At 43.8% G+C, this 19,603-nt stretch overlaps 1 protein-coding gene across 1 annotated transcript; it reads right to left on the reverse strand.

The window, feature by feature from the left end:
• Nucleotides 1-203: 203 nt before the first annotated feature.
• Nucleotides 204-15,069, reverse strand: rad21b (RAD21 cohesin complex component b). Its single transcript, XM_056298276.1, has 14 exons — nt 14,970-15,069; nt 13,766-13,962; nt 12,275-12,404; nt 11,979-12,078; nt 11,198-11,304; nt 9,752-9,961; nt 9,013-9,135; nt 8,665-8,793; nt 7,321-7,544; nt 6,629-6,785; nt 6,066-6,211; nt 5,428-5,613; nt 2,996-3,079; nt 204-2,486 (listed from the first exon to the last, which is right to left on the reverse strand). Exons 2-14 carry the CDS (start codon nt 13,907-13,909, stop codon nt 2,295-2,297), a joined length of 1,932 nt encoding a protein of 643 aa, XP_056154251.1. The 5' UTR covers nt 13,910-13,962; nt 14,970-15,069; the 3' UTR covers nt 204-2,294.
• Between the last annotated feature and the right edge of the window lie 4,534 nt (nt 15,070-19,603).

Below are 19,603 nucleotides of genomic sequence, written 5' to 3' on the forward strand. Positions count from 1 at the left end.
CTGAGTCTGCAATAAAGTTTTGAGTTGAGTTGAGAATGATTGAGACTATCTGGTCAGACTGCTGCCCATCTAGTATTTGCAAATTTATATTTTCTTACACATTTACAGAACCAAAATATTCTACACATAATTTTCAGTCACTTTTCAGATGCTGTCATATTAATTTGTCTAACTGAAGAAAAAAAAAAACAGACAATACTGGTTGAGACGTTTTATTAAAAAAATTACATTAACAGTAACTGGGGCTCAAGACTACAAGCATGTGATTTTAACACTTCTGACATACATCTCTTTTCTATCTACAAGATTTATACCTGGGTTTTATACAAAATAAGTTTGAACTAGATGAACTGAAACATTACAGGATGTACAGCGTCAAAAGGAGTGGGTATAAAAAACAATGCATTCATCCGTCTTCGCAAAATATTGAGAATGGGCATAGCTAGAAAGGGTTGGAGTCAATTGTTACTCTCCCCACTGACTTTTTCAATAATGCTGTATTAATTCTATTGAGACTTTTATGTTTAAATGAGTTTAGAGTCCAAACAATGCATACAATGAATATGTGCTTTTAGACTTGACCTGATACAGTGGTGACTTTTTTTACATAATAAAAATGCATCTTATTCTTTAATCAAATGAATTATAAACATCCACTGAATACTGAATATTCATTATAACCATTAGATGCAACTACAGTCAATACATATGGAACACGTTCTTTTACACTCAAAAATGTAGCTACTTAATTTACACTGGGTTGACCTGTGGGGCGACACAAAATCTGTTAACTCTCAGGACACAGCATGATGTCCAGTTATAACCAAGCCACTACGCATCTGCATTGGACAGAAGGTTTGACACTGATAAAAACTTGGTTTAAGAGCAACAGAATTCCAAAAGTAAAACACGACTGTTAAAAGAAAAAAAAAATACTTTGAACCAGAGCATGCAACTATGGTAGACTACTAGAATTTTCACAATATACAGGTAGATCCAACTATCGGCCCATTTGATAGGTAATCTGATTCTTGAGGTGTAAAGACAGTTAATGATAAGGAGTTTCAAAAATTGTAAACAGAATTGAGAACTTGCTGATTGGAATGCAGGATGTGGCTACACTACAATAACACAGAAATTGCTGGTGGATTTTGCAAGGGGCAACCTCAGCATTTAGTTAATGTTGTGGGTTCTAGAGATGTGCTACACGCTCCTTTGGCTAACACGGAAAATGAAAACATATTCCCTGAAGCGATGAACATTAGCACCATGGCTGCTTATTTATAATGAGTCACAACATCCATTTTTAGCCTTGCGAGCCAGACCAATCTTGCAACTGATTACATTGATCTTTCTCGAGACTGGGCTGAGTGACGCAGTGGATATGCAATGGTGGTAGTAAACAATGGCAGTTGTGTTGAGGAAGCCTATCAAGACCCACACAATACTGAGCCAATACACGATGTCTAATTGTGTCAAGTATTGTCATGAAAATCATACTGCGTATGACTTTGATTAATGACTATCTGCTGACATTGTATACCACCGTGTTGCTTCACATCTTAACTTTGTCACCCTTTTGGAACTGTCTCCAAAATTATTGGTCCTGTAAACTTTTGGGAAGCACAAGTTTTTTTTAATGATTTTTTTTTAATTTATTTTTATTTTTTTACATTTTCCACCTCTCTTTGATAATGACAGTTGAGAGATATGAAAGGCAGGGGAGAGAGAGGATGACATGCAGGAAAGGGCCCGGGCCAGATCTGAACCCAGGCCACTGCAGTAAAGACTCAGCCCTATGTGGTACGCGCTATTACAGGTGAGCCACCAGGGCACCCTCATGCGGAAGCGTAAGGTTTTATTGAAATTATGAGAAGGATAAACCCCTCGAGATGAACCATCTTGTTTTCAAGCGGGTCTTTAACACAAACATACAGAAAATGAAACAACAATGAAAGGAAAGCTGGACCAAATCTCCTGAGAAAGTTCAATGTGATGAAATAGTGAGATTGGTTTGAGTCAGAAGGCCGCTTCCATTGGGTATAAATGTCCAGTGACAATAATAACCCCACCCTCTATGGCATTCAGCCTTCACCCCCCCTCCCCATCACCGACTGAATTTAAAAAACATTGAGGCAGCAGAAAATAAAAATGCACATCATATCCAAACAATGAACACAAACAAAGAAGAAAAAAAAAAGAACCAGTGTTGTGTTGCCCAAATGAAGAAAGAAGGGAACAGGCATTCTTTGGAGAAGTCTGATATGGGGCCTAGTGTAGTAAGTTTTGTGTCCTTAGATGATGTGAAACCGTGGTCCAGGCGTGGCGATGATGTCACTGTAGGGCTCTTCCTGCTCCAGCTCCACTGCCTGCTGCTTCTTCAGAACCAGGAAGCTGTAGAACTTTGCTGCTGCCTGCTTCCTGTTGTTGTTCCTGCATAGGTCCAGCAGACTGACTGACTGGGCACCTGTCTTGGACATCACCCTCTATGGTGAGGAGAGAGGAAAGTCGGGGAATAAAGCTTCTGGGGGAAAAAAAACTGGGACTTTTTTTTCTATAATGATTTGAAAATGCCTTATTTTCTCATAAGAATCAATGTTTGTCCCTGACACTTCTTAATCTTACATGATTAAACCAGCATCAAAGGAATGTAGTAGGGTTATTCTGTAAGGCTCTCACCTTTACAGTCTTCACAATTGATCTTTGTTTAAGTTGGTGACCTTGGAATTGAAACCAATTCTAAAATTACACTAATTGTAAGTTGCTCTGGGTAATTGCGGCAGCAATGGGTTTCAAAAAAGCAATTATTGATTAGTATTTTAAAAGTATGTCTGCTATTCATTGAAAACTCAAGTCATGATTGAGATTCAAGGCCTCATCAAAATTGCTGGCTATGTGCTTTTAATCTGTTGAACCAAGAATATTGTCTGCTGCTCCAAATTGTAATTCCAGTGTTGTTACCACCCTGTCCTGTGTGATCATGTAACCTGCATACCTGGAGCCCGTGCAGCATCTGTTGGGTTCTTTTGTTCCACCTCCTCTCCTCTTGGTCCTGGTCTCCTCCTTGTGTTTCCTCCTCCTATCACAAACCAAAAAACAGCGACAAATATTGATGGAAAGCACTACTGAACACATCTGGATTAGGAATAGAGATGTCCTGCATTGAAAGACGCCGATTAACACTAGAACGACCAGGATTTCACTCCTACCTAAAATGACCATGGGCCATCAAAATGACAGCCGGTTTTTAAACTATATTCTGTCAAGATAAATACCCAATTGAGATATTAATGCATTGCATATGTTAGTATGTCTTTTAGGAAACGACTGACACCAAAATTAACAATGGAATGGAATACACCGCTACAATACCCAGACGCCCCCAAAAGTAACATTTTAACAACTATGATACTATTTTTAAACAACTTAAACTTCAGTGAGACATGGTTGAACTTCAATAGCAAAACTGAAAAAGTGAAAATATTCCCTGAAAAACCAAACGAAAAATACATATTGCTAATCAAACAAATGTAACAAGGCCTATAAACGTGAAATGTAAAAAAGCAAAACTGAAAATAACCATTGAAACAGTCCCAAACAACGACCGGAACTTAAAAACTACCAGAACGACCATGGGCCATCAAAAATCCAAAACGGTCAAAATGACCGGCTTGGTTGTTCTAGTGTTAAACTTGGTGAGGACATGAAGCTGATCATACGTTTTAGTGCGCTCTTCAACAGAGGTGGAGCTGTGCTAATGAAAGGACTTATGTTCATACACACTCAGATTTGGGAGCTACCCAGTACAAGCACAGTATTGTATTGCACAATATTGTCCTTCCCTCCCTCTGACACACAAGTAGAGACACACATTGCTGTGTGCTTGACTGGCATCTAGGAGTGGATGGCGACACACCACCTGAAGCTCAATCTGGACAAGACAGGGCTCATGTTCCTCCCGGGGAAAGGTTGCCCGCACCGAGACCTGGCCATCACCATTGACAACACCGTGGTGACGCCAACTCAGACTGCGAGGAATCTGGGTGTGATCCTGGATGACCAACTGTCGTTTGCTGCAAACGTTGCAGTGGTTGCTTGCTCCTGCAGATTTCTCCTCGATAACATCAGGAGAATTCGCCCATTCCTCACCGACGAGACGGGACAGGTGCTCATCCAGCCTCTGGTCATCTCCCGACTGGAATACGGCAACTACCTCCTTGCTGGCGCCCCTGCGTCAGCCATCAGACCTCTGGAGCTTGTTCGGAAAGCTGCAGCTCATCTGGTGTTCAACCGCCCTAAGTTCTCCCACACAACTCCCCTTCTCATGTCCCTACACTGGCTCCCAGTAGCTGCTCGCATCCAGTTTAAGACTCTGGTGAAAGCCTAAAGGGCAGTGAAAGGAACAGCTCCTTCCTATCTCCAGGCCATCGTCAAGCCCTACACCCCCGCCCGACCACTTCGCTCTGAGGCCCCTGCTGCCGATTGACCCGGTCACGGCTCTTTTCTGTCCTGGCCCCACAGTGGTGGAATGAACTCCCCACTGATGTCAGGACAGCGGAGTCGCTGTCCATCTTTCAGTGCAGGTTGAAAACTCACCTCTTTAAGAACTACTACCCTGTTACTTGCTCATAGCACTTATTGTATTCACTCATTAAAAAAAAAAATCTCTTTCTCGCGCTTCTACTTTAGCATGGTTTTGCTCTTAGATGCTTGTTAAGAGAGAAGATGCACTTATGACCTCTGATGACTAGTAGTTCTCCTGATTTCCTATGCTAAATGCACGTATTGTAAGTCGCTTTGGATAAAAGCATCGGCTAAATGACTGTAATGTAAATGTACTACTGGTCACTGTGAACCTTAGTAGAGGGACTTGAGTGCCTGACTAAACATGCCCCCCCCCCGAAATTGTACTTGGCCAATTACCTCACTCTTACAAGCCGTCCCGGTCACTGTTGAACCCTTTCTGCCGCAGCGGGAAGGGCTGCAGTCTACCACATCTCCTCCAATACATGTGCAGTTACGAGCCGCTTTTCACCTGACAGTCAGGAGTTTGGCCAGGGGAACATAGCATGTGAGAGGATCACGCTATCAGGACACATACCCACATCCGGCTTCCCATCCGCAGACACGGCCAATTGTGTCTGTAGGGATGCCCGACCAAGCTGGGGGTAACATGGGGATTCAAACTGGAGATCCCCGTGTTGGTAGGCAACAGAATAGACCGCTACGCTACCCGGATGCCCCCTAACTAAACATTTTGACAGCAGTTTTTGAGGAATATCGGAGTTTCACGCATGTGATGACCTGGTCACAGACCCTCTTGTCTAACCTCCATCCTACAGTGGCCATTACAAGAATTAATGGCTGACTCTGCCTGACTCTGAACGACATCTACCCAAGTATATCTTTGTTGGCCTCCACCCTCACCTCATCTGATTCGTCACCATTTTTCTTCTCTTTGTTCTTGTCCCCCAACAGGTCTAGCTCTATCAGCTGGCTGATGTTGGTGGTGGTTTCCTCCGGAGGCAGTTCCACATTAGACACCTCCAGCTGCTGGGACACATCAGAGGCCGCAGCTCCCTGCTGCTGTTGCTGCTGGTCCAGGGTACCCATCTGGAAGAAAGGGGCAGAGAGCGGGAGGGGAGGTGAAAGGACAGAGAGATACACAGGACAGAAATAATGGGAGGAGAGTGTAAAGAGTAGAGAGAGAAGTGTCTTTGAAAAAAGGAAGAATGAGAGTATAAAGTTTTACTTATCAGCAAATAAGTTTTCACACACAAATTGACTTGGGATGCTTGCAAAAAAAACAAAACAAAACAAGACAGCGCAACATAAAAGTTGGGACACCAAGACAAAGAATATCTGGAAGAGTATCAAAGACTGCATATTTGGAAAAAGCAGAGAGGTGTGAGGATGATAATATGGAGACAGGGGAGAGACAATATGGAGAATGGAAAAAAACCACTGACATCAAGTACTTCTTATTCTTACAGGAATAAGAATGGAGAGCGTGTGTACACATTCCATGCAGTAGATGCTACTGTTAGGGGAACAACAGTACTCACAGGCAGGGCTGGCTCTGTGTCCTGGGCCTTGCGTTTGAGGCCACGCTGAGAGGATGGAGGGGGCATGACTGACTCATCCAGGGTGGTCCTGCTGCCTTCCATGGCTGAGACCTGCAGAACACTGGGCTCCTCCACAATGGTCTGGTCTAGGTAGGAGGGGAGATACACATACATACTCAGAGACAAACCCAGAGATAGTCAAGTGATTAGGTCCAACACACCTGGGACCACAGAGGTGCCCGTGCTGGCTTGGGATCATATCCCACAAGGGTTTTGTGTCTTCGCTATTTAGTCTTCTTCTCGAAGAAACCAAATAGGAAAATAAAATGAATTCGAACTCATTACCTGGTGCATCCAATAATGAACCTCTACCTTCAACTATTAATCTAAAACATTGTTGCTTGAGTTCCAGTGGCAAAATAACTTTTTCTCCACATTGTGGAGACTGGCAAAACTACTGAAGTTGATTTCTGATAATCACATCCTTGTTTGTAATCTAAAGGTATTATTTTGCACACGCACGCGCACACACACATACACACACACACACACACACACAATACCAATGATGTCTCTCTGCTGATGGCCTGTGGTCTCCTCTCTTGGCACCTCAGGGTTCTCCAGGTCCTTAAGGAACTCATCCAGACTGTCAGCCTCACCGCCCTTCCTCCTCTTCCTCAGCTCATCTGGCACCAGAGGTGTTAAACACCGCGTGAACATCTATAGAGATAATGGTAATTTGGGTTTGGAAATATATTCTTCAACTGCCAATAGTCAAATCACTCAAGTAAAAATATAAGTGTGGGGCTCTATCAGTCACTTGTAATGGACAGATTCTTTGAATAATGACTGCCAACTTAGAGGACCAAAAAAAAAAAAAAAAAAACTTGTGTAAAAAAGGAACCTCTTGACTACATACATTAAATAGGAAACAGTATACAAGGTTAGAGTTTTTAAGGCCTTCAATTCTTATATGTTTATAAAATGAAGTGGGCCTGTGTGACTGGCTATAATGATAATCCAGATTTTTTTTCTGGTTATCGGAATAACTGAATTAATTTAAATCCTAAAAGTTGCTAGATATGACAATTTGAGATAAAATTATTTGCCTGTACTTTTTGCGTTATCAAAAGGTTGGCTTTCAATTGTGGTGGGTATTTAGACATAAAACGTGTCAATAATATTCTTCAATAAACTGACTAGAGGCTCAAATAACAACATGCTTTTTAAAGCAGCCCTGTGGCTTTCTGTTTACCTTGAGCAGCCTGGCGTTCCAGAGGGGCTGTGCAGGGAGCGAGAACAGCTTCTCCACTCCTCCCGTCTCCTTCCACATCATCAGTTTCTTGGTGGGAGGAGCAAGGTCCAGGGTGGTGACGATGTCAGAGTAGTCACTGAGCTGGGCCCGGATAGTCTTGCTGTCCAACTCCTTCACACTGTCCACTATCAGCTTTCTCTTACGCTTCGCCTTGGTCTCCTTAACTACATGTCCCATGGGGAAATAGACATAAAATCAGAGCAGCTAATCAAAATAGCTTTTAATAGCAAAATAACAGGGTAAATTCCATCCATCCATTATCCAAACCACTTATCCTGCTCTAAGGGTCACAGGGATGCTGGAGCCTATCCCAGCAGTCATTGGGCGGCAGGTGGAGAGACACCCTGGACAGGCCACCAGTCCATCACAGGGCTGACACACATTCACACCTAGGGACAATTTAGAATGGCTGATTCACCTGACCTGCATGTCTTTGAACTGTGGGAGAAAACCAGAGCACCCAGAGGAAACCCGTGCAGACACGGGGAGAACATGCAAACTCCACACAGAGGACGACCCCAAAGGTTGGAGGAACCTGGGGCTCAAACCCTGGACCTTCTTGCTGTGGGGTAACCGCGCTAACCACCGTGCCGCCCCTAACAGGGTAATTCTCCAGTGCATTCTGAAAACAATATAAAATGTACTACTTGAAGTTCTGTGCTGCAACACCTCACAATATTTTGGGCCATTCATGCTTTTGTAGAAACTGGAAATTTTCAAAATAATGTCTTTATACATTCAACAATTGTACAGCAACCCTGTAAATATTGCCTTTCTGAAGCTACTAATTTCTTAGGATTTTGAAAACTCTCAGGTTAAGGGTCAGTTAAGCCAGAATCTTTGACTGACTACTTAGTTTACAATAAATTGATGTAACTGTACCAATTCCCTCAAATGAACAGCAGCTGATTTGAATGACATTATTAAACTGGTGTCAACTATTTATATGCATGTGAAAAGTCATAATGCCCTTCAAATTTTGATCACCTTAGGCTGATTGTGTTACTCTGATTATTTTAAATAAATGAATAATTGAGGCATCCTTTCATCACACTTCTATGTTCAATGATGGGATCCAGAACACAAAAAAGCAGGACAGAAACAGTCTCTCATTAGAAAATGAAAGTGACTTGTGTGCCCAACAGATCTCATGAGTGTCAATGGATCAAAAAAAAAAAGAAAAAAAGTCAGCAACATTATTTTAATTGATAAAAGAGCAGAATTATTTTTTATGAGTCTGAAACACTTAAAATGTTTAATCCCATCAGGGTATGATTCATATACCTGTGATGTCAATGGGCTCCAGGGCAAAAGCCTCCTCCTCGTTGTGGACCAGGGTGGTCTGTTCTGTCTGGTCCGCCATCACTGGGAGGGGTTCTGTTGGGCCAGAGTCTGGGCTATCTGGGGCTCCAGCTGTCACAGGCATGCGAACAGACACTGGGGATAAGTAAGCTCACATACAAGGGTACTCATCATTATGTAATACACAGCTACATTTATTTTCTTTGAGTAGAAGGTAGAGAAAGTACATCTGATAAGAATAAAATACACCAAAATGTGCTTATTGACGACACACAAACAAACAATGGTATATTATTAAAAGCTCTGGTGAGAAAGATCCTCTGAACTTACCAGAGAGAGCATCAAAGTCATCTTCATCATCCCCGGGGTCCTGAGGCATCATCACACTTTCTGTGATGGCAGGGGGGTCGTCAAAGATGCCCCCTCCATCCTCATTACTAAGCAGCTTGTCCACTGCAAGATGTTGACAGTTTATTCAACTCGTGCACTCATTGTCACTTGCTTTGGCTAGCAGCCTACATGTTAAAACACTTTGAGTGGCTGTCGCAGCTAGAAAAGTGCTATATAAAATACAAATTGATTGATTGATTCAGCCTCAGCCAAATGCCCCAAATCTGAATGTAAACAAAAGGCTAGGGTCATGCCCAAATGGAAATCAAAGGCAACGTATGATTTCAGGTTATCTACTGTATGCAAACAAATATGGCCCGGCTGAGAGGATTCTTCTTAGAGAATAATGACATGTATGTTTTCAGTACACCTTACTAACCAAGTAAGGTCCTATTTCATATACTAAACAATCCATGAAAATATGCTACAACAGAGAAAGATGCAGGTATAAGAAGATCAAAATAATCAGCTGTTCGATGGGCACCACAACCTCTCCATTAAATACTATTATCACTTAATGAAATATAAAAACAAGTATAAACTTTCAAGATTGTGTTCAACTTTGTTGAGCCAATCTCACAATTACTACAAATTGAAATGGTGAGGCCTAAAACATTGGCTTACAGAAAATAATAATAGTCACACATGACAACAGTAATTTCTTTCTATCCCTCCTTACCCAGCATGCCTCCCTCATTGCTCTCCATGGGGTTGTCTCCAAAGTCATCCTTGTACTGGTCATCGTACTCCAGGTGATTCGATTTGTCAGCCATCTGGCTAGCTCCACCCTCAGCCTCCAGCAACAGGTTGGAAGCCGATGCTCCCATGATGTCCACCTCAAACGCACTTTCCTCTCGCATCATCTCTCTGTCATCCATCCCAAAGTCCGCTGCAGGGCAGAATGGAATGTGTTGATGTTGTCCTTATGGTAAATGTAATTTTTACTGACACCAGGATAAGGGAAGATTATTCTATGGACAATGATACTATTCATCCATCCATCCACTATCCAAGCCGCTCATCCTGCTCTCAGGGTCACAGGGATGCTGGAGCCTATCCCAGGTCATTGGGCGGCAGGCGTGAGACACCCTGGACAGGCTGCCAGGCCATCAAAGGGCGTGCACGCACGCACACACACACACACAAGACACAATTTAGTATGGCCAATTGCCCTGACCTGCATGTCTTTGGACTGTGGGAGGAAACCGTAGCACCTGGAGGAAACCCACGCAGACATGGAGAGAACATGCAAACTCCGCACAGAGGATGACCCCCAGGGTTGGACAACCCCGGGGCTAGAACCCAGGACCTTCTATTATAGTCTAGTATTATACGATAGTGTTAATACTAATAAAGATTAATCACATTGGGAAAAAAGGGACAAAATAAACTAAACATTTAAACTGGCATGCAAATCTCCCAGTCACATCACTGAAACAAAGTCAGAGAAATAAAAGCAATATTTCACAAAAAAATAGAAACAAGTAGGATCACATATGATCATTTAGTGGCAGATTCTCCAGCAGACCAAGGGGACTGCTTTGATTTTAAAATAGCAAGAAAGTCACATGATAACATAGAGGTGAATAAGGGAGTGAAAGAGTCAGAGCACAGGGTTGGCCAAAAAGATAGGTTTAGAACAAAAATTTAACAAAAAGACCAAGTGTGTTGTGTCTGCGTGGTGCGGTGTGTACAAGCTCCCAGTGTCAACATCCCAGCAGTTTGAGAGAAGTCTGAAGACTTCCCCCTGTCTGCAATTGGTCTATATATCATAGTTGGTTGCATCATGGTTGTTCAACGCCTCAATCAACCATGCCTAGCTGCATTGTAATCATTCTGCACCCCCAGCAGCATGGAGTGACAACAAAGAACAAAGAGATTGTACTGAGTATACTGACAACGGTGTTCGGAGACATGATTGCCAGTTTTTCTTTTTCAAATGTTCTTTCGTTGTTTCGAATATACCGCCAGCCTGACTCGGGTAATTGGCATGAAAGTAGATGGATAGATTCCACAACTGGTACAAGATGCAAAATACCTCAAATCATTAGAACTTAAAATCCTGTTTAGCAACTACAGCTCCTAAATTAATAAAGGTGAAATATTGACAATAGAGATGCATTACCAAAGTCGTTCTCCTGTAGCAGGCTGAGGTTGCCCACCTCCTCCCTCATGGTGATCTCCTCCACTCTGCTCTGGTTCAGGGTGAACTGCTGGGCCACATCAATGTCACTGTACAAAACAAGTCATATTGCTGCTTTGACAACTAGATTACATTTAAAATGCTTTTCACTGATTTTAATGTTATTTGTAGTGGTGGAAGCCTGATAGGGTAAGATACACAGTCATCAGCAGAAAAAGTTATAAATGCAATGCAGCAGTGGCCATGAATATAATGGCATAATTTTGGGATCTGTGATAGACACTACTATGTCTGATATTATGGAGGGTTGCCACAATTTAAATGAACCACTTTTTTACCACTTCATCATATAAACATGAGCAACGAAAACTACTCTGCACAATTATACCAAACACAATTAAACAGTAAAATAAATTGATTTAATGTAATTGGTTTCAATACCAGACACAGAAACATCTGAAGCCGTAGCTTCTCATAAAAAAAAAAAAAGATGGTAGGCGGCATGTAACAAACACTCATGCACATCCATTTACGGAGAGAGAGGGGGAGAGAGAGAGAGAGAGAGAGAGAGAGAGAGAGAGAGAGAGAGAGAGAGAGAGAGAGAGAGAGAGAGAGAGAGAGAGAGAGAGAGAGAGAGAGAGAGAGAGAGAGAGAGAGAGAGAGAGAGAGAGAGAGAGAGAGAGAGAGAGAGAGAGAGAGAGAGAGAGAGAGAGAGAGAGAGAGAGAGAGAGAGAGAGAGAGAGAGAGAGAGAGAGAGACTCACTCTAGGTCTGGCAGTGGCTGGTCAAAATCATGGAATTCCTCAGGTAGAGTGATTGCATTGTAGGCTGCTTCTCTGTTCTCCTCAGGCAGATCCACAACACCTGATAGGACACAGAAGGAGGGAGAGCACAAACATAGCTTTACAATATGTCTACTGATTTGTCAGATCATAAAACAAGTGAGACATTCAATCAAGATTAGCCTTACTTGACAGAGCTTAGTGGGACAGGCTTAGTTCCTGCTCTGACAGACTACAGGATAGTCTATGTTCATGTTGGTCATACTTTGGTCCCCTACCTGGTCTAAAAGCCATCTTGATCTTGATGAAGGCCTCGTTACAGTCGGCCAACAGGTACTTGGCCTTCCTGTGGTAGATTCTCACCACTCCAAGCAGCAGGTGACCCGATGTACGTAACGCCATTTTCACCTGGGAGGGAGGGGGAAAAAACATCACAAAACGACAGGCACTGATTATAGCTGAAAACCTGCCATAGATATGCCTTAATTTAATTTCAAATCAAGGCCAGAACTGTACCATGCTCACTTAACAAAACACAAACACAATACAACACAGAGTGGTGTTCTGAATATCTGAGTTCCACTTAGTAAATGTAGCACTAACTGCACGGCCATCAACCTGTGAGAGACCATGGATTTACACTTGATTACATCTGTCAGTATAATTTAATATCATGAGTGGTTCCTCTTCACTGCCTCAATGTCAGCATGATACTAAGGTGACAACAGTCTTTGTTTGCTTCCAAAATTCTGCAGTGTCGGCGCTACAGGGGGGCATTGGCCGGGCCTCGCCCCCCCAAATGAAAGTTGTGCCCCGCCGCCAATTACCCAGTGACGATGTGAAAATTAGTACTTAAACATCATGTAAAAATCAAAATTAATTAATGCACATAGCACATTTAAATACATAATCAATAATAATAATAATCAATGAAATAAAATGCTTAAATGTCGTGATTGTGGAGGAGCGGGGTTAGCAGGACACCGGAGCGGAACATCAGTTCGGGATTTTGTCCAGGAAAAGGATACTTTAAAAACGTGGCAAAATCGACTGAGCTAGCTAGCTAACTGTAAAATCATGATGGATATAAGAAAATGGCTTTCTCGTGGTCCAAACAACAAGTCTACACCAGCAGAAAGAGAAAGGACAGATGCTGCAACAACACCGAGAAAAACAGTTGGGGCCGAGGTGGGTGCAACAAGTGAAGATAGTGCCGTTAACACCTCAACGGCTACTGTTGGTCAAGTGGAGCCGCTGCCACCGGAGCCTGTCAACCACCACCCTCCCCCCTCCTCCTCCATTCCCATCGGCTGCTTCTGCTGCTCTGCCGCCGGGACTGTTGCCAGCGCAGGCCCCTGATGATCTTGGCAATGACAAACAAACCAAGTCATTTTAGAACGTTACCCAGTCCGTTTGTACGGGGGTAAAAGACGCTCGTTTGTTAGTGCATGGTACAAGAACAGAGGCTGGTTGGAGTATAGTGTCAAGGCAAACGCTGCATATTGTTTTGCCTGCCGTTAATTTGGGATTATTAAACTTTTTGAGTGTGACTGTCAGTCCAGATCAAGGAATAAACTACATTGTGGATTATGACCACCAACAAAACCTGTACGCTGACAATATCATCAGCACAACACAATGAGATCAGAGCACCAGAACATAAATGATGCAACATCAGATGAACAAAAAAATTGTTTTGAAAAATTACATGTACGAGAAGAAAACTGATCAGATTTATCCCCTATCTAAAAATAGTACCAGTGACGTACCTTGGGAGAGATAATGCTTTCGACACTGCTCTCCAAGTTGCATTCAAACACATGGGCCTTGGTCAGCTTCTTGTCCCAGTGGGCCGCCAGCCATATTTTGGCCAGTGGCCCACGTTTGCTGAGGACAAAGTGGGCGTAGAACATTGTCCCAACGCCTTGTCACAGCAAGGGGAAGGGGGAGGGGGGAGGCACCAAACCTGGATGAAGCAAACATAAAACTGGAATAGATTAAAATTACAATTTACAAATTAGACAAACAAACTGCACTTTATTGGCCTCTCAAGGGATGTATAATTCAGAAACATCTGAAATGTTTCAAATTAAGTTTTATTGAAGATGACTTTTGTTGCCATAACGTCAGCCTTGTGTTTATGGCAGGGCGTTCATATTTGTGTCCAATCAAACCAGTTCATTTTGAGTAAAGCAAAAAGAAAACAAGGTGATATTGCAGCCTATGTTGAACCTCTCACTGAGAACTGGTTCAAGGCATCAATCAGAAAGGAAACGCTGACAACTTTGCGTAGTGAGTAAGATCCTAGACACCGAATAATAACGTCTCAGTGAAAGCCATGCCTGTCAATTCATCTGAATATGTCCATGGCACATTCAGATGGAATTGACGAATTGCTCTCCATGCATTTTCCTAAACCTGCGACTCTGTGCAAAGGGAAGGGGGCGGGGGCCGCCGCTGGAAGCTAGGTTAGCGCTACGTAAACACTTTGGCCGTACACCGTCTTTAAATAAGAAACACAATGGGCCCCATCTAGCGTTAAACGTTAAATAAAGCGTTCAGTTGTACTGTACATGTACCTACTGGGTACCCTTACAGCGCTGTCAGTCGAGGGAAAACTGCAGCAAACCCACTTGGCACCAGTTTGTTTGTTGTTGGTTTTCTAACGACAACGTTAACCCATTCGATCATGTCGTTCATCTGAGGCACGACGGATTGTAAATCGACGCTGCGGTTGGTGGTGTAAATAAAAAAAAATTGTATAAAAAAAACCCAACAAAACACAAAAAGCCATTCGCGTCTGTGTGAAACCGGTCCAACTTGTTAGCCAGTAGGCTAACGTTAGCCGATGGTTTTAAAGAAAAAAGAAAAAACCCGCCGCTGGGGAGCTACGCGCAATTTGACCCCGCGTCAACGAATCAACGTTAAATCGAGCCGTGACCTGCGCGTGGCTGAACGGACGTTGCGCCTCACCTGTCACTCAGGTTGCTGGTTTCCCGTTATGGCGGTGGTGCAGGTAAGCAGCATTAGCTCTCCTCCACCCCTCTTCCCACTCAAACAAACAAGATGGCGCTCCCCCCCCTCTCTCTCCCCGTCCCGTCTTCCCGCCCGCCCGCCGAACCTTTTGAATCCACAGGAAGTTCTTGACGGTAATGAGTGTTGCTGATGATGCCGGTAACGTTGCCTTTTCTCTTCATCAAGTTTTATTATTAGAAATTAGAGATGTAATCTAAGTAGTGCAGTGTGGTAGATTTTAGCCGCATTGTGAACTCAGTTTTCGAGTTCGTTTGGGTGGGGGTTTTTTTTCCCTGTGGAAAATTTAACTGCATTTATTGTCTTTCTTAGACGTACTTGCATACACAAAAATGAAATTTCGTTTCCCCCAGCCCACAGCAGTGCATCACAAAAACACACATCCAAAATTTCCCAAAAACAGACACTGCCAAAAACATTTTTTAAAAAAAACAGAAGAAAACACCCCCCCCCCCCCAAAAAAAAAGGTTAACAACACAGTCCACCCTGCAACGCAGTCCAAAACATTCCTGTCCAGAGAAGGCACTCCAGCCAGGATGACTGTCGGAAGTGCCAGTGTGGGTTCCATTTCTGCTCGGGTACAATATCGACTCGGGGTCCTTCGACTACATATGACGTCACGGATTATGTCGCTAGCTAGCTTTATAGTTATTTAGTCGTGTTTTTTACAATCCACGTAGACACAGAGTTGGTGAGTAACGGTGCAAAGGCCGAAGGCCCGACCTGCGTCTAAGGAGCAACGCCGCAGGCTCACGCCCGAGCCGCGTCTAACGTCAATCTACTGTTTCCCCGTTTCCCCTCTGTTCCTAAACTGAACTAGCCCCTACCCAAACCACTACCCAATCATAATGCGTGAAGTATTGATGTCATCCGTAGTCGCAGGACCCCGAGCAGGGCGAGTAGATCAAGTACCGACCGCCGGTCTGCAGGGGCTAGCAGTTAGCTTAGCCCGCCCCCGCCTTCGCGCCCTGCCAGACCGCGCTCGGCTTTTCCTCCCCGTGCACAGCTCCAGGCAGGGGGCCGTGGTTCCTGGCCCATCGGACGAAGCAGACCAAGCTCTCCCTGCCGGTCCAACACTAGCTCTCCCAGCCAGACACCCTCGACACACGTCCCCCGCACTCCACACGACGACGCAGACAACAATACTGCACAGTCGACAAAAAAAAGATACGAACTGAAGAAAAAAAATGTACATTTCAACAATAAGACTGCGCTTTTTGTTACGGTAAAATATAAGTAGCAATACGGAGCTTTTTATGTTAGTATGGAAGAATGCATACCGTTCAACACTTAAGCTGACTGGCTGTGGTCAGTAGTATGAAAGGTGACGACTGTAGTGTTGTTTTATCTACAGCCCTGTTCGTCTGAAAAATGTATACGCTGGTAATTGACCTAATGAATTTCAGAGAACTCTGAACCTAATACCCGAATCAACACGAGAAAACTTTAGGTTAGTTCCGTAAGCCCGGTTCTCTAAGTAGCAAGAGTGGGACATCTCGCTAGGGGATACCCCATAGATGCTTTGCTTACCTGTTTTCCATTCCCCACTTTGCTCACCTTTTCCCCACCCCCTGGTTGGCTTTTGAAAGCTCACGGGTCTTGCCATTTCAGGAATCAGGAACACTGTCATTTCACTTCATGTACTTGCGTACATGAAATGAAACGAAATATCGTTTCCCCAGCCCACAGTAGTACAACACTAAGACAAAAACACATGTCCAAAAACTACAAGAACACATATATCCAAACTAGAGCCCATATATCCAAACTAAGAACACATATATCCAAACTACTACCAGTACTACTACTACTACTTTCGGCTGCTCCATTAGGGGTCACCACAGCGGATCATCCATTTCATTTCTTCCTGTCCTCTGCATTCTTCCTCTGTCACACCAGCCACCTGCATGTCCTCTCACCACATCCATAAACCTCCTCTTTGGCCTTCCTCTTTACTCTTCTCTGGCAGCTCCATATTTAGCATCCTTCTCCCAATATACCCAGCATCTCTCCTTCACACATGTCCAAGCCATCTCAGTCTTGCCTCTCTCGCTTTGTCTCCAAACTGTCCAACCTGAGCTGTCCCTCTAATATACTCATTCCTAATCCTGTCCTTCGTCACCCACAACGAAAAAATTAACCTGTTCTGCCATCTCCAGCTCTGTCTCCTGTCTTTGTCAGTGCTGCCGTCTCCAAACCATATAACTTAACTGGTCTCACTAACATCTTGTAAACCTTCCCTTTCACTCTTGCTGGTGCCCTATGCCTTAATCTGGATGTATGGGAGTATGGTGCAACAAGTTACATCATATTCTGTGTATTGTTAAACAGGGAGCCCATCCATCTAGTTATGCCCTTAGCCTACATGCAGCTGACTATGATTAATACATACGGAGATGATAGCGCCTCAGGGAATAGAGGAGAGAAATAAGAAAAAAGGTTTAAATCTTTTGGTGACCCGAATATAGAGCTGTCTTTGTGCATATCTTTTCATCTCGGATGGGAGTCGAAAAGTCCCACTCATTCCCAACTCTTTCTAGTCACGCTATATCCCCGCAAAACAGGACAGCGTGAATGTGGACACTAGCTATACTGTACAGTTTCAGTGCAATGTTTCAAAGTAAACATTGTGATTTGGTCTACAAGAGGCTAGTAAGAAACCAAGTGGGTAGATATTGTAGCAAAGTCAGAGGGCAACCACAGGAATTGCCGTGGCCGGGACGCGAACCCGTATCTCCCGCCGCCACGGGAGACATCGCTAACCGCTTGACTAAAGGGTCTGACCCATCAGCCAGCGTGTCTACTTATCCATGCACATTACACTACCCCCCCTCCTTCGGGAAGCGCGTCCCCGCTCTTAAGTATATCAGCTCCTTCACGCTTCTGGGGCGCATACGCTTCCGATGGCCTTACGGTCTCACCATTCTACTTCTGACACCAATATAGCGAAGTTGGAGGGCAACCACAGGAACTGCCATGGCCGGGATGCGAACCTGTATCTCCCGCGCCGCGGGAGTCATCGCTAACCAGAGTCTGACCCTTTAGTCGACTGGTTAACGTTGTCACTTGCAGAGTGGGAGACACGGGTTCGCGTCCCAGGCTGTGGCGGTTCCCAGACTGCCCCCCGAATTCGCTACAATATAGACAGTGGACATGGAGTGTTCTGTGCTACTATTCTGGGTTTATGATCTGTAGGTTTGCCATATTCATGATGGATTAGACTGTATAATATAAATCCTACATTGCAATTTAGGAACATGCATCATACATTTAACGGAGTGCTATCATTCACCCAGACTGTGTTTAGGCCACAGTAACATTATTGTTATTAGTTATCTTGACATTCTTTAGCTGGCCTATCAGTAAAATACCACTGGGTGGCAGTCAAGTTGTCAGATGGTGGGCGTTATCGTTTTGTAATCCAGATGCTTGAACCACCTCCCTAAAAAAACACACACACACACACACACACACACACACACACACACACACACACACACACACACACACACACACACACACACACACACATAAACTACCCTATCTGTTCCTTTTTATTTTCTCCCCCCCTTTCTTATTGGGTGGGGGCACCCAATAAATTTATGAATGCCCTTCAAGTCTATTATTTGCTGTTTGTTTGTGTGTTTACAGAGCTCATAGTTTTTCACATCTTTTTTGACTAAATAAAATGTTGTGAAGAGAGAGAAATGGGTCTATGTATGCTATACAAACCAAGTCAAGTCAGTCATTGTCTCACTCACACTGACCCATAAGCACACACATTCACTTGCCGATATATCGCTGCGGATTTTAGTCACAAAAAAAAAGAAGTTCCTATGCCTTAGCGGATGCTCAGTTTCTATATCATGTGGGTCATTTGTCCCTGTCGTCATCATCACTCGCTGGGTCTGCTTCCTTGACCTTCAACACCGAGCGCCCAATCTCACGCTCCAGAGACGACTGCACAAATGGAGCCATAGCTCAGGCCTTATGAACACTGACAAGTACACTTCTCCACGCTCATCCATCTTTGCGGGTCACAGTGTGACAGGTGCATTTCTAAGCCGTCATTGTGACGGCCAGAGTGTGGATGAGAGCTGTGTCGCAAACTCGGCCGAGGGTTATTTCTCTTTAAATGGAGGCAGTGGCCAAGCAATGTGGCGCAGGAAATTTAGAGGTCTTTTCCTGTCCCTCGCTCCTCTTTCATTTTGTATTTGTTTAAAGCACTGTTTCGTTTTTTTTCCAAAATGACATAAAACGCTTGCTGAAAGGGAGGAATTACTTCAGGTGTGGTTGAAATAATAGAATGAAACACCCTCTCCAAACATGCTGCCTGTGTTCTCATGGCCAGTCCCAATCTGTCAGCGAGGAGAACACACTGGACCCCTGTCTCATCTCTCTAAAAGTCAGCAAAAAAAAAAGAAAAAGAAAGAAAAAAACTGCCTCCGGAGTCCCAAAATCAATCCAGAAGACACCCCACAGAGAGCGGACTTAACTTGAGCACAAAAGCCTGGTTATATTTCCCGTAGGATGGCCTTTGTGCTGCCGAATTGGCTGAGACACTGAGGCTGTGT

Source organism: Lampris incognitus, chromosome 18 (assembly GCF_029633865.1).
Source record: "Lampris incognitus isolate fLamInc1 chromosome 18, fLamInc1.hap2, whole genome shotgun sequence".
Lineage (NCBI taxonomy): Eukaryota > Metazoa > Chordata > Actinopteri > Lampriformes > Lampridae > Lampris > Lampris incognitus.

What these genes read in the sequence shown, in the direction of transcription:
- rad21b (XM_056298276.1), bottom strand. Translation starts at nt 13,909, where the DNA reads ATGTTCTACGCCCACTTTGTCCTCAGCAAACGTGGGCCACTGGCCAAA. An exon ending in CAAGATGGCTTTTAGACCAG is followed by an intron (nt 12,079 to 12,274) that starts GTAGGGGACCAA and finishes GTGTCCTATCAG; the next exon opens with GTGTTGTGGATCTGCCTGAG. An exon ending in TCAGCAGAGAGACATCATTG is followed by an intron (nt 6,212 to 6,628) that starts GTATTGTGTGTG and finishes CCTCCTACCTAG; the next exon opens with ACCAGACCATTGTGGAGGAG.